This window comes from Terrapene carolina, unplaced genomic scaffold (assembly GCF_002925995.2).
Source record: "Terrapene carolina triunguis isolate 2854851 unplaced genomic scaffold, T_m_triunguis-2.0 Scaffold30770, whole genome shotgun sequence".
In the NCBI taxonomy this organism is placed as follows: Eukaryota; Metazoa; Chordata; order Testudines; family Emydidae; genus Terrapene; species Terrapene triunguis.
The window spans coordinates 1-13824 of record NW_020695121.1 but is presented as its reverse complement, the minus strand read 5'-3'; the positions used below and the strand labels follow the sequence as shown (position 1 = coordinate 13824).

General features: G+C 49.5%; 1 protein-coding gene across 1 annotated transcript; it reads left to right on the top strand.

Annotated features, from left to right (window-relative positions):
- The first annotated feature begins 11215 nt into the window (after positions 1-11215).
- Positions 11216-12542, top strand: LOC112120683 (E3 ubiquitin-protein ligase TRIM62). The gene is made up of 3 exons (XM_026662849.2): positions 11216-11275; positions 11479-11735; positions 12354-12542. Exons 1-3 carry the CDS (start codon positions 11216-11218, stop codon positions 12535-12537), a joined length of 501 nt encoding a protein of 166 aa, XP_026518634.2. The 3' UTR covers positions 12538-12542.
- The last annotated feature ends 1282 nt before the right edge of the window (positions 12543-13824 follow it).

The window sequence follows — 13824 nt, the reverse complement described above, 5'->3', positions numbered from 1 at the left end:
CAGCCCACGAAAGCTTATGCTCAAATAAATGTGTTAGTCTCTAAGGTGCCACAAGTACTCCTGTTCTTTCTGGCCAGGATGGTGATAGTGACTGTGAAATGCTCAGGGAGATGAGAGAGGCTATTAAAATGAAAAACCTCAATAATAATGGGGGATTTCAACTAGCCCCATATTGACTGGGTACATGTCACCTCAGGACGGGATGCAGAGATAAAGTTTCTTGACACCTTAAATGACGGCTTCTTGGAGCAGCCAGTTCTGGAACCCACAGGAGAAGAGGCAATTCTTGATTTAGGCCTAAGTGGAGCACAGGATCTGGTCCAAGAGGTGAATATAGCTGGACTGCTTGGTAACAGTGACCATAATATAATTAAATTTAACATCCCTGTGGCAGGGAAAACTCCACAGCAGCCCAACACTGTAGCATTTAATTTCAGAAAGGGAAACTACACAAAAATGAGGACGCTAATTCAACAGAAATTAAAAGGTACGGCGCCAAAAGTGAAATCCCTGCAAGCTGCATGGAAACTTTTTAGACACACCATAACAGAGGCTCAACTTAAATGTTTACCCCAAATTTAAAAAACATAGTAAGAGAACCAAAGAGGTGCCATCGTAGCTAACCACAAAGTAAAAGAAGCAGTGAGAGGCAAAAAGGCTTCCTTTAAAAAGTGGAAGTTAAATCCTAGTGAGGAAAATAGAAAGGAGCATAAACTCTGGCAAGTGAAGTGTAAAAATGTAATGAGGAAGGCCAAAAAAGAATTTGAAGAACAGCTAGCCAAAGACTCAAAAAATAATAGCAATTTTTTTCTTTTCTAAAGTACATCAGAAGCAGGAAGCTGCTAAACAACCAGTGGGGCCACTGGATGATCAAAATGCTAAAGGAGCGCTCAAGGACGATTAAGGCCATTTCGGAGAAACTAAATGAATTCTTTGCATCAGTCTTCACATCTGAGGATGTGAGGGAGATTCCCAAACCTGAGCCATTTTTTTTAGGTCACAAATCTGAGGAACTGTCCCAGATTGAGGTGTCATTAGAGGAGGTTTTGGAACAAATTGATAAACTAAACTGTAATAAGTCACCAGGACCAGATGGTATTCACCCAAGAGTTCTGAAGGAACTCAAATGTGAAATTGGAGAACTGCTAACTATAGTCTGTAACCTATCATTTAAATCAGTTTCTGTACCAAATGACTGGAGGATAGCTAATGTGACGCCAATTTTTAAAGAGGGCTCTAGAGGTGATCCCAGCAATTACAGGTCAGTAAGCCTCACTTCAGTACCGGACAAACCAGTTGAAACTATAGTAAAGAACAAAATTGTCACACACATAGATGAACGTAATTTGTTGGGGAAGACAACATGGTTTTTGTAAATGGAAATCTTGCCTCACCAATCTACTAGAATTCTTTGAGGAGGTCAACAAGCATGTTGTCAAGAGGGATCCAGTGGATATAGTGTACTTAGTTTTTCAGAAAGCCTTTGACTAGGTCCCTCACCAAAGGCTCTTAGGCGAAGTAAGCTCATAGACTTTAAGGTCAGAAGGGACCATTATGATCATCTAGGCTGACCTCCCACATGATGCAGGCCACAAAAGCTGACCCACCCACTCCTGGAATAATTCTGTCCCTTGACTCAGCTGTTGAAGTCCCCAAATCATGATTTAAAGACTTCAAGTCGCAGAGAATCCTCCAGCCAGCGACCCCTGCCCCATGCTGCGGAGGAAGGCGAAAAACCTCCAGGGCCTCTGCCAATCTACCCTGGAGGAAAATTCCTTCCCAACCCCAAATATGGTGATCAGCAGAACCCCGAGCATGCGGGCAAGATTCTCCAGCCAGACCCGCATTGACCATTGATACTAATTACCAGCGATGGCACGTTATTGACCTATTGACTAAAATCACGTTATCCCATCAAACCATCCCCTCCATAAACTTATCAAGCTTAATCTTAAAGCCAGAGAGGTCTTTCGCCCCCACTGTTTCCCTCGGAAGGCTGTTCCAGAACTTCACCCCTCTGACGGTTAGAAACCGTCGTCTAATTTCAAGCCTAAACTTCCCGATGGCCAGTTTATATCCATTTGTTCTCGTGTCCACATTAGTACTGAGCTGAAATAATTCCTCTCCCTCCCTGGTATTTATCCCTCTGATATATTTAAAGAGAGCAATCATATCCCCCCTCAGCCTTCTTTTGGTTAGGGTAAACAAACCGAGCTCCTCGAGTCTCCTTTCATATGACAGGTTTTTCATTCCTCGGATCATCCTAGTGGCCCTTCTCTGTACCCGTTCCAGTTTGAGTTCATCCTTTTTAAACATGGGAGACCAGAACTGCACACACTACTCCAAATGAGGTCTCACCAGTGCCTTGTATAACGGAACCAGCACCTCCTTATCCCTACTAGAAATACCTCACCTAATGCATCCCAAGACCGCATTAGCTTTTTTCACGGCCACGTCACATTGCCGACTCATAGTCATCCTGCGATCAACCAGGACTCCGAGGTCCTTCTCCTCCTCCGTTACTTCCAACCGATGCGTCCCCAGCTTATAACTAAAATTCTTGTTAGTCATCCCTAAATGCATCACCTTACACTTCTCACTATTAAATTTCATCCTATTACTATTACTCCAGTTTACAAGGTCATCCAAGTCTCCCTGCAGGATATCTCGATCCTTCTCCGAATTGGCAATACCTCCCAACTTTGTGTCATCCGCAAACTTTATCAGCCCACTTCTACATTCGGTTCCGAGGTCAGTAATAAATAGATTAAATAAAATCGGACCCAAAACTGAACCTTGAGGAACCCCACTGGTGACCTCCCTCCAACCTGACAGTTCACCTTTCAGTACGACCCGCTGCAGTCTCCCCGTTAACCAGTTCTTTATCCACCTCTCGATTTTCATATCGATCCCCATGTTTTCCAATTTAACCAATAATTCCTCATGCGGTACTGTATCAAACGCTTTACTGAAATCGAGGTATATTAGATCCACTGCATTTCCTTTATCTAAAAAATCTGTTACTTTCTCAAAGAAGGAGATCAGGTTGGTTTGGCACGATCTGCCTTTCGTAAAACCATGTTGTAATTTGTCCCAATTGCCATTGACCTCAAGGTCCTTAACTACTTTCTCCTTCAAAATTTTTTCCAAGACCTTGCATATTACAGATGTTAAACTAACAGGCCTGTAGTTCCCCGGGTCACTTTTTTTCCCCTTCTTGAAAATAGGAACCACATTTGCTATTCTCCAGTCCAACGGTACCAGCCCCGAGTTTACAGATTCATTAAAAATTATTGCTAACGGGCTTGCAATTTCTCGCGCCAGTTCCTTTAATATTCTTGGATGAAGATCATCTGGTCTGCCCGATTTAGTCCCATTAAGCTGTTCGAGTTTGGCTTCTACCTCGGATACGGTAATGTCAACCCCCCCTCCTTTATTCCCCTCTGTCACGCTGCCTCTATTCCTAAGCCCTTCATTAGCCTCATTAAAGACCGATGCAAAATATTCGTTTAGATATTGTGCCATGCCTAGATTATCCTTAATCTCCACTCCATCTACAGTCTTCAGCGGTCCCACTTCTTCTTTCTTTGTTTTCTTCTTATTTATATGGCTATAAAACCTCTTACTATTGGTTTTAATTCCCCTCGCAAGGTCCAACTCTACACGGCTTTTGGCCTTTCTCACTCCATCTCTACATGCTCTGACCTCAATAAGGTAAGTTTCTTTGCTGATCCCTCCCCTCTTCCACTCTTTGTACGCTTTCTGTTTTTTCTTAATCACCCCTCTGAGACGCTCGCTCATCCAGCTCGGTCAAATCTCCTGCCTACAAACCGTTTTCCCTTTCTCGGGATACAGGCCTTCGACAGCTCCTGCAACTTCAACTTGAAATAATCCCAGGCGCCTTCCGCCTTTAGATCCATAAATATGTTAGTCCAATCCACTTCCCTAACTAGTTGCCTTAATTTATTAAAGTTAGCCCTTTTGAAATCGTAAACCCTAGTCTCTGATTTAATTCTGTTAATCCTTCCATTTAGTTTAAACCGAATTAGCTCATGATCACTCGAGCCAAGGTTGTCCCCTACAACCATTTCCTCAACGAGGTCCTCACTACTCACCAAAACCAAATCTAAAATGGCATCCCCCCTCGTTGCTGAACCGACTACTTGATGAAGGAATTCATCAGCTAGCACGTCTAGGAAAATCTGAGCCCTATTATTGTTACTAGCATTTGTTCCCTAATCTATATCCGGGAAGTTAAAGTCTCCCATGATTACACAGTTCCTATTAGTATTTACTTCCCTAAAAATATTAAAGAGTTCTCTGTCCATATCCAGGGTAGATCCCGGCGGTCTATAGCACACCCCAAGCACTATCCCAGGGGAGGCTCTAGTAGTTTTTTTACCCAATGTGAGTATTGCCCAGACAGACTCCGTCTTATCCATTCCATCACTTATTATTTCTTTACAGTTTACCTCATTATTGACATACAATGCTACTCCCCCACCTTTACCTTTGTTCCGGTCGTTCCTAAACAGCACATACCCTTCCATACCTGTACTCCAGTCATGACTACCGTTCCACCACGTTTCAGTTATTCCTACGATATCCGGTTTCATTTCTCGGACCAGGAGCTCCAATTCCTCCATTTTGTTACCTAGGCTTCTCGCATTGGTGTATAAACATCTTAATTTATGCCGTTTAGCCTCTCTCACATTAGTTATCCAATTTGGTACGGACACCGTACCGCCAGTATGACCTATTAGTCTAGTATCCATCCCCCCCCTCCTCCTTATGTCCAATCTCTTCCCCCTGGCTATATCCGTTCTTATCTCGTCACCCTCCTTCTCAATGTTGTAATCTGGCGTGGAGATTAACTGGACATCTCCCAACCGTCTCCCCCAAATTCCTAGTTTAAAGCTCTTTTGATGAGATGAGCCAGCCTCCCTCCCAGAAGTCTGTTTCCTTCCCTACTTAGGTGAAGTCCATCCCGTGAGAACAGCTGTCTGTCCCCGAAAGCCTCCCAGTGGCCATACATCCCAAAGCCCTCCTTATAGCACCACTCCCTTAGCCAACTATTTATCATCACAATCCTGTCAGCCCTTTGCTGCCCTTCTCTAGGAACAGGCAGAATCCCACTGAAGATGATCTGAGCCTTGATTTCCTTAAGCGTCTTCCCCAGTCTGGCATAATCTCCCTTGATTCTCTCTAGCGAGAACCTAGCCGTGTCGTTCGTTCCTATGTGAAGGATGATCAAGGGGTTCTTTCCTGCTCCTTTTAGGATCCTTTTCAACCGCAGGTCCACATCCCATATCTTAGCGCCCGGCAGACAGCACACCCTTCTGTTCTCTGGGTCTGCCCTGGTCATAGGCCTGTCTAACCTCCTCAGTAAGGAGTCCCCAATCACATAAACCTGCCTTTGCCTGGTGACAGTGCGATCTACTAATCTATCCCCTGTTCCCTCTAGTCGCAACCCCTGTCTGTTCCTATTTTCCCTTATAATCCCCCTTATGCCATCCTGTATCCTCCCGGGGCCCAGATTTGGTGCTGTCTCCATCAACTCCTCCTCTCTTTCTATGGGACTAGCCGCTCTTCTCTTCTTCCTCACCCTCTCCCCTTCAATTACCACCTGCTGCACCCCTTCCTCGTTATCCAAACACCAAAACCTGTTCCTGAGCTCTATTTCTCCTTCACTGGCCCTCCTTTTCCTTGGCCTGCTTCTCACAGTCACATGCTTCCACTGCCCTTGTTCTCCCCCTGACATTCCCCCCTCACAGACCTTAGCCCCTGCTTCCACCTGTATCCCTGAGCATTCCCCTTCAGCCACTCCTTGCCTTTGCTCCATTAGCTGCTCGAACCCCCTTCTAAACTCTACCAGGGTATCTACCTGCATCTCCAACCCTCGGATCTTTTCTTCCAGCAGCTCTGTTAGGCGGCACTTCATGCAGACATACCTCTGGTCAGGCACCCCCGCTAGGACCATGTACATACCGCAGCTGCCACATGCAATCATCTGCATTGTGTCCCCCGCTGCTTGGCTCATGGCTGCTGTTGTCTGGGCCCGCCTGCTCACCTGTGCCCTCCACACCTGGGCGAACACAACACACGGGACACCGCGCCCTCCTGCCTCCCCTTCCACCTCCTCCAATGAGACTCCCACTCAAACTCCCCTGTTAGCAGCCCTGTTTGCCGGCTCCTGTGCCGCTGCTGTCATGGGATAAGAGGGAAGGTCCTCTCATGGATCGGTAACTGGTTTAAAGGTAGGAAACAAAGGATGGAGAGAGGTAAATAGTGGTGTCCCCCAGGGGTCTGTACTGGGCCCAGTCCTATTTAACATATTCATAAATGATCTTGAAAAAGGGGTAAACAGTGAGGTGGCAAAATTTGCAGATGATGCAAAACTTCTCAAGATAGATAAGTCCCAGGCAGACTGTGAAGAGCTACAAAAGGATCTCTCAAAATTGGGTGAGTGGGCAGCAAAATGGCAGATGAAATTCAGTGTTGATAAATGCAAAGTAATGCACATTGGAAAACATAATCACATCTATACATATAAAATGATGGGGTCTAAATTACCACTCAAGAAAGAGATCTTAGAGTCATTGTGGATAGTTCTCTGAAAACATCCACTCAATGTGCAGCTGCAGTCAAAAAAGTGAACAGAATGTTGGGAATCTGTAAGAAGGGATAGATAATAAGACAGAAAATATCATATTACCTCTATATAAATCCATGGTACACCCACATCTTGAATACTGCGTGCAGATGTGGTCGTACCTTCTCAAAATATATATTCTATTGGAAAAGGTTCAGAACGGGGCAACAGAAATGATTAGGGGTCTGGAACAGCTGCAATATGAGGAGAGATTAATAAGATTGGGACTTTTCATCTTGGAAAAGAGATGACTAAGGGGGGGATATGATAGAGGTCTATAAAATCATGACTGGTGTGGAGAAAGTAAAAAGAGAAGTGTTATTTACTCCTCATAACATAAGAACTAGGGGTCACCAAGTGAAATGAATAGGCAGTAGGTTTAAAACAAACAAAAGGAAGTATTTTTTCACACCACGCACAGTCAACCTGTGGAACTCCTTGCCAGAGAATGTTGTGAAGGCCAAGACTATAACAGGGTTCATAAAAGAACTAGATAAGTTCACGGAGGATAGGTCCATCAATGGCTGGTTTGAGCATTGGCCTGCTAAACCCAGGGTTGTGAGTTCAATCCTTGAGGGGGCCACTTAGGGATCTGGGGTAAAATCAGTACTTGGTCCTGCTAGTGAAGGCAGGGGGCTGGACTTGATGACCTTTCAAGGTCCCTTCCAGTTCTAGGAGATAGGATAACTCCAATAATTTAATTTTATTTTATTAGCCAGGATGGGCAGGGATGGTATCCTTAGCCTCTGTTTGCCAGAAGCTGAGAATGGGCGACAGGGGATGGATCACTTGATGATTACCCATTCTCTTCATTCCCTCTGGGACACCTAGCATTGGCCACTGTCGGAAGACAGGATACTAGGCTAGATGGACCTTTGTTCTGACCCAGTGTGGCCGTTCTTATGTTCTTAGTGATTTTTGGCACAGTCCCACAGGACACTCTCTTAAGTAAACTAGGGAATTGTGTCCTAGATGAGATTACTATAAGGTGGATGCACAGCTGGTTGAAAGAACATACTCAAAGAGTAGTTATCAATGGTTTGCTATTAAACTAGTGGGAGGGGCACATATAGTGGGTTCCTGCAAGGGTCAGTTGTTAGTCTGGTATTATGCAATATTTTCATTAATGAATTGGATAATGGAGCAGAGAGTATGCTTATAAAATTTCAGATGCCACCAAGCTGGGAGGGGTTGCCAGCACTTTGGAGGACAGGATTAGAATTCAAAATGACCTTGACAAAGTGGTGAGTTGGTCTGAAATCAACAAGATGAAATTTAATAAAGATAAGTGCAAAGTACTACACTTAGGAAAGAAAAATCAAATGTACAGCTACAAAATGGGGAATAATTGGCAAGGTGGTTGTACTGCTGGAAAGGATTTGGGGGTTAGAGTGGATCACAAATTGAATGTGAGTCAACGATGTGATGCTGTTGTGAAAAGGCTGATGATATTGTGGGGTGTATTAACAGGAGTGTCATAAGACATGGGAGGTAATTGTTCCAATCCACTCAGCACTGGTGAGGCATCAGCTGGAGTACTGTGTCCAGTTCTGGGTGCTGCACTTCAGGAAAGATCTGGAGAAATTGGAGGGAGTCCAGAGGAGAGCAACAAAAATGAGAAATGGTTTAGAAAACCTGACCTCTGAGGAAAAGTTAAAAAAAGAACTGGGGTGGTTGAGTCTTGAGGAAAGACAACGGAGGGGGGACCTGATAACAGTCACCAAATCTGTTAAGGGCTCTTATAAAGAGGACAGGGTTCAATGTTCACCCCAAGTAGGACAAAAAGTGATGATCTTAATCTGCTGCAAGGGAGATTCAGGTTAGATATTAGGAAAAACTTTCTCAGTATAACAGTAGTTAAACGCTGGAACAGGCTTCCAAGGGGGGTTGTGAAATCCCCGTCACTGGAGGTTTTTAAGAGCAGGTTGGATAAACCCATGTCAGGGATGGTCTAGGTTTACTTGGCCCTGCCTCAGCATAGGTTGCTGGACTAGATGACTTCTCAAGGTCCCTTCCAGCCTGATATTTCTATGATTCTCATGCTTTTTCTGGCCCAAATAATATTAAATTATTCAATTAAACTGGAACAACTTCAACAGGAGAAATTGAGGGAGAATAGCCCCTAGCCCTCATTGAAAGGTGGCAGGTCCCTGTTCAGATTCCTTCTCCCTGAGGGGGGACATGACCCAAGCATCTCCCACAGCCCGAGTGAGTACCTGAACCACTGGGCTAAAGTCTATAGGGTGGGCCTCTCTTTTTTCTCCTCCTCCATCTGTTTTGTGTGAGCCGGGCGGCCTCTGAACACGCCTGCCAGACTGAGCCCTGCATGGGAGTTGGGCAGAGGAATGACTTTCTTTCCCCAGTTCTAGGGCACAGATCACATTCTAGGGCACCTGGCTCTCCCTGTTCACTGTATAGGGAGCCTAAAGCAGCAGAGTCAGCCTTCCTTACTTCCTTTAAATGAAAGCTGAGAGTCTCACTTAGTCACATGATTCCAGAAGCAGGGGCTTTAAGAAAACCTGTACATAGCACTGGACTTGCAATACAATTACAAGAGTTGGCCATGCTGAAAAAGCCATTTGTTTTCACTGAAATTAAGAATAAAACAAAAACCTATTCCTAGTCAGAATTATGTTTCCTAAGAGCTCTTTTCTATTACATCGAAATGTTGGGCCTGAATTAACAGGGACAGTCTCAACTTAAAAAACATGCTCTACCTGAAAATGTTGTGCCCACTGTGCTTACAAGTCACATCCGGTCTCCAAACTCTCCTCTGCTGAGATGCTTACAAGAGCTTGGCAGTGGTTAGGCAACTAGGACCACAGCCCATGTGCTGGCCAGTATTGTCTTATCCCTCTGTTGTCTCTTGTCTCACTCTTGCACTGTGAGCAGGGCCGTCCTTAGCCATACGCAAACAACGCAGCTGCGTGCTGCTCCAGCAGCCAGCCGGATCCCCCGGCCAGCTGAGCCGGCCAGCCACCCCTGTTCCACCCCTTCCCCAAAGCCCCTGCCCCCCACTCCACCCCTTCCCCTGAGCTACAGCCCAGGGGACTGCAGAAGGGGTCGGGCCTGCCCTGCAATCACTGGGCGGTGGGAAGTGGGGCTGTGTAGGGCACCAAAATGTCTAGGGATGGCCCTGACTGTGAGCTCTAAGGAGCAGGGGCCATCTCTTTGTTCTGTGTTCGTGCAGCACTAGGGCCATGGGGTCCTGGCCAGGTGCTGTCACAATACCAGTATTAAATCACTAGAATTCCTGCTGGGTCAGATTTTAAAAAGAGCCCCAGGCTCAGCCCTTACAGCTGGGGCCAGATGTTCCAGAGACCTCAGCTCCCATTGGATAAGGTCTGTGTTTGCACAAGCGCTTTGCTTCCAGCAGCCCCCATTCTGGCTGTGTTGGCAAAAGTGCCCTGCACCCAGCGTGCCGAGTCCCTGAGCATCCTAAATGGGAACAGCTCTTTGGAAAACATGTCCCCTTTGTGGCTAGTCGGTTCCCCACTTTCTCTTTCACTGCGTCTCCTGGGTGTCCTCAGTAAGTCAAGTATCAGAGGGGTAGCCGTGTTAGTCTGGATCTGTAAAAAGCAACAGAGATGCCCACTTCGTTGGATGCATGCATCCGACGAAGTGGGCATTCACCCACGAAAGCTTATGCTCCAATACATCTATTAGTCTTAAAGGTGCCACAGGAGACTCTGTTGCTCAGTAAGTCAGTCCACCCATCCCCCCAGTCTGCAAGGATCTTTTGACAGTGTCAGGGGAGAGAATCATTTTTTTTAAACAATAGGGAAATGGGATTGTAAAAAGGGGATGGAGGCAGACACACCTGAGCCTCCCGTTTTTAAACTGACTAGATTTCCAGCCGACTGTGTCCCTTGGGGGGTGGGGGGGAATCTCATTAACAGGGTTTGCAGTAGCAGTGTGATTCGTACAGTGGATCCTGGGGCAAAGTGTCCCGTGGGGCGTGGGAGGCAGGCCGAGGCAGCTCTCAGGAGTGGGGCGTGGAGTGGTGTGTGGTGAAGGGGAAGCTGAGATTTAATGGCAGCGAAGGTGCTGTTAAATATCCTTAACGTTCTTTCCACAGGCAAGCAACTGAGGGGAAGGGGGAAGGTCAGCGGTGCTGGGTGCTGTAGGGAGGAGAGATGAGTCAAGTGTGGGGCGACGTGCCAGGGGCTGCAGTCCCGGCTCTGTCCCTGACCTCAGGTGACCAGCTCCCCGGCTGTAATACTGACCGGCCTCGCAGAGTGACTGTGCAGTGCCATGAAGGTGCTGGGGGCAGTGTCAGGGCCTGGCAGAGCCAGAGAGCAGGGCTGGCTGCTATAGTGAGGGAGTAATGGTCAGAGCAGGGAGGTGCGTGGGGAGCCCAGGGCTGGAAGAGTTCTGGGGACGCAGGTCTGGAGAAGGGGTCTCAGCAAACCTGTAGAGATGATTCATAGATTCCACGGCCCGGGGATCACGGTGATCGTCGAGTCCTGGGGCAGAGCTTTCAGAAACCAGCCAGTCTGCAGTGCACTTCTAATTCCGAATGAGAGAGACGAGCCCTGAAAGGAGAGTGGAAGGGCTGCACGTATGGAGCAAGGGGCACTGGCAGAGCTGGGCGTGGGGAGCTCAGGGCCGAACGGGCTGTGGGTGAGGAATGGGGGCACTGGCAGAGCTGGGTGTGGGGAGCTCAGGGCCGGACGGGCTGTGGGTGAGGCATGGGGGGCACTGGCAGAGCTGAGGGGAAAGCTAGCCTTGCTGGGAATCCTGCCGCTAACCAGCGTACGGGTGGAGCTGTCGGGGAAGTAGTGAGGGTGGTGTGTGACTCTTCTCTGCTTGTCTGTCCTGTGCAGTCCTCTGCCAAGAGCCTGCGAGCCACCATTGGGGAGGCCTTTGAGCGGCTGCACCGGCTCCTGCGCGAGCGCCAAAAGGCCATGCTGGAGGAGCTGGAGGCTGACACCGCCAGGACTCTGACCGACATCGAGCAGAAGATCCAGCGCTACAGCCAGCAGCTGCGCAAAGTGCAGGAGGGCAGCCAGATCCTGCAGGAGCGGCTGGCTGAGGTGGACAGGCACGCCTTCCTGGCAGGCATCGCCTCGCTCTCGGAGAGGTACGGGGGGGGGCGTCGCCTGGCTCTCAGAGGGCTACAGGGGAGGAGGGGCGGGGGAGGCGTCGCCTGGCTCTCGGAGAGGTGCATATGGTCTTTGCAGCCCAGAACTGCCTCAGTCTATCTCCCTGGACAATGGCTCTTCCCTCTTTAGCCACCCAGCCCAGCCTGACCCAGCCTAGTGCAGGACAAAGACCTTCCTGTTGTTGCTCCCTCCCATCCATTCCTAGTCCCTGTCCATCCTGAAGGCCTGCTTAGCCCCACGCCCACGCAAGGGTTTAGCAGTGAGGACAGGACCTTCCTAGTCCAGAGCATCTCCCCATACCCACCCTGGCACCAATGGGGCACTGCCAGGGAGTGCACACCGGCTGGCCTCACTCAGTGCTCCCATGGTGTATGCAACCCAGGGCCCATGTGGCTGTGACCCAAGAGGCAGTGCCCTATGCCCTGCGACCCGCTGCCCAGCAAGAGAGGCATGGGCAGAGCTCCTACCTCTAGCCCAGGCCCTCACTCAATTGACCCCCTACCCCTGTAACCTCTCCCCTTCCTCCCCAGCAAACCCCACATTGCGGTAGGGGAACTGCAGGGGCTCCGTGCTAACCAGCTTGACTCTCCAACCAGGCTCAAGGGAAAGATCCATGAAACAAACCTCACCTATGAAGACTTTCCTACCTCCAAATACATGGGCCCCCTGCAGTACACGATCTGGAAATCGCTCTTCCAGGACATCCATCCGGGTAAGGTTCCCCAGCCCAGGGAGGGCGGCCTGCGCCCTCTAACGTACTATAGGCCTTTCCTGGCATAATGTGGCAGCCGGGGCCTCTGGCGTGATTATCAGAAGTGCTGAGCACCCACAAGTCTACTGGCCTGAGGGCGGCAACGCTCAGCCTACCTGCAAAGCCTGCCATGTGGGGAGAGTCGCCGTAGCTAGGTAGATACAGCCTGCTGGGCCCAGCCTGTGTGCTGGGGGGATTAAACTGCAGACAGGCGGCCCCGGCGGCCTCTTCAGGGCATTGTGGTCTGACGCCAGCAGGAATACTCGGCATGTAGGGCCAGATTCTGAACTGGGAGTCGCAGGGCTGCAGGACTCAGCACATGTGCTGGGGGCGAGCAGCAGCAGGCTGTCTGACAGCAGTGCCTGGGATCCAGCGCCTGGCATGTCCTCTGTCAAAGGGGCTCCGGGTGCGTGGTTTGATGTTTCTCCTGTTCTCGGGCTCTGCGGGAGTGCTGGGGGCTTCTCCTTTAGAGACCTGCAAGGGGCAGGCTGGTGAGGGGACAGAACTCTTTGCCTCCAGGTCACTGGTTCAACCCCCCCCAGCCAGTAGTTGCATGTGGCTGCTCCATGACCCATGCAAAATCCGAATGGGCAGAAGGCTGAGCGCCGAGGCAACAAAGCGCCCATTGACTACAGTGGGGGTGAGAGTGCCTTGGGGAGAACACCCTGTATCTGGGGGGCCCTGAGATCCTGCAGGGACGGGGACCACAGCCTACGCACCAGTCTCTGGTGATGCAATCTTCCCCTTGCAAAGCAGCCAAGCCCTGAGTGGGCCATGGGACTGACTTCCCCTCTCACTCCCTGGCCGGTGCCAGCTTCAAAGGCATTCGTGGGGAATCAGTGCTGGTCATACAGAGCCCCAGCTCCTAGGGGAGCCCCTGAGAGCTCTCCACTCCCCTGGGGGTCGTGGGAACTCGGCTCCTCCGGGCCCAGCTCGGAAGCTGCTGCACCAGGGCTTAGCTCACAGCAAGGGGCCCATCGCTCCGTCAAACAGGGGAACAGCCTCCCCCACGTGGGACCTTCCTGCCAGGCACATGGCCTCATTAAAGGGAAGCAGCAGCTGTAGGTGTGATGACATGGGGTCCCCTCCCGTCCCCTGCTGTGCTGTGCAGCATCGGGGAGCTCTCCTGCTCCACTCCCTTTCTCCCCCTGCCCCTTTCAATCTGTTCTCCTTCGCTCTTCCTCCCTCCCCCCCGCTGCTGCTGTTCCCCCAGCCAGGGCCAAGCGTGTCCTAGTGTGCAGCCCAGACACCAGCTCCTGTTCCTGGGAGAAGGGAGAACACATCAGAGGCTGACAAAGGCCCTCTCTGCAGGGCTT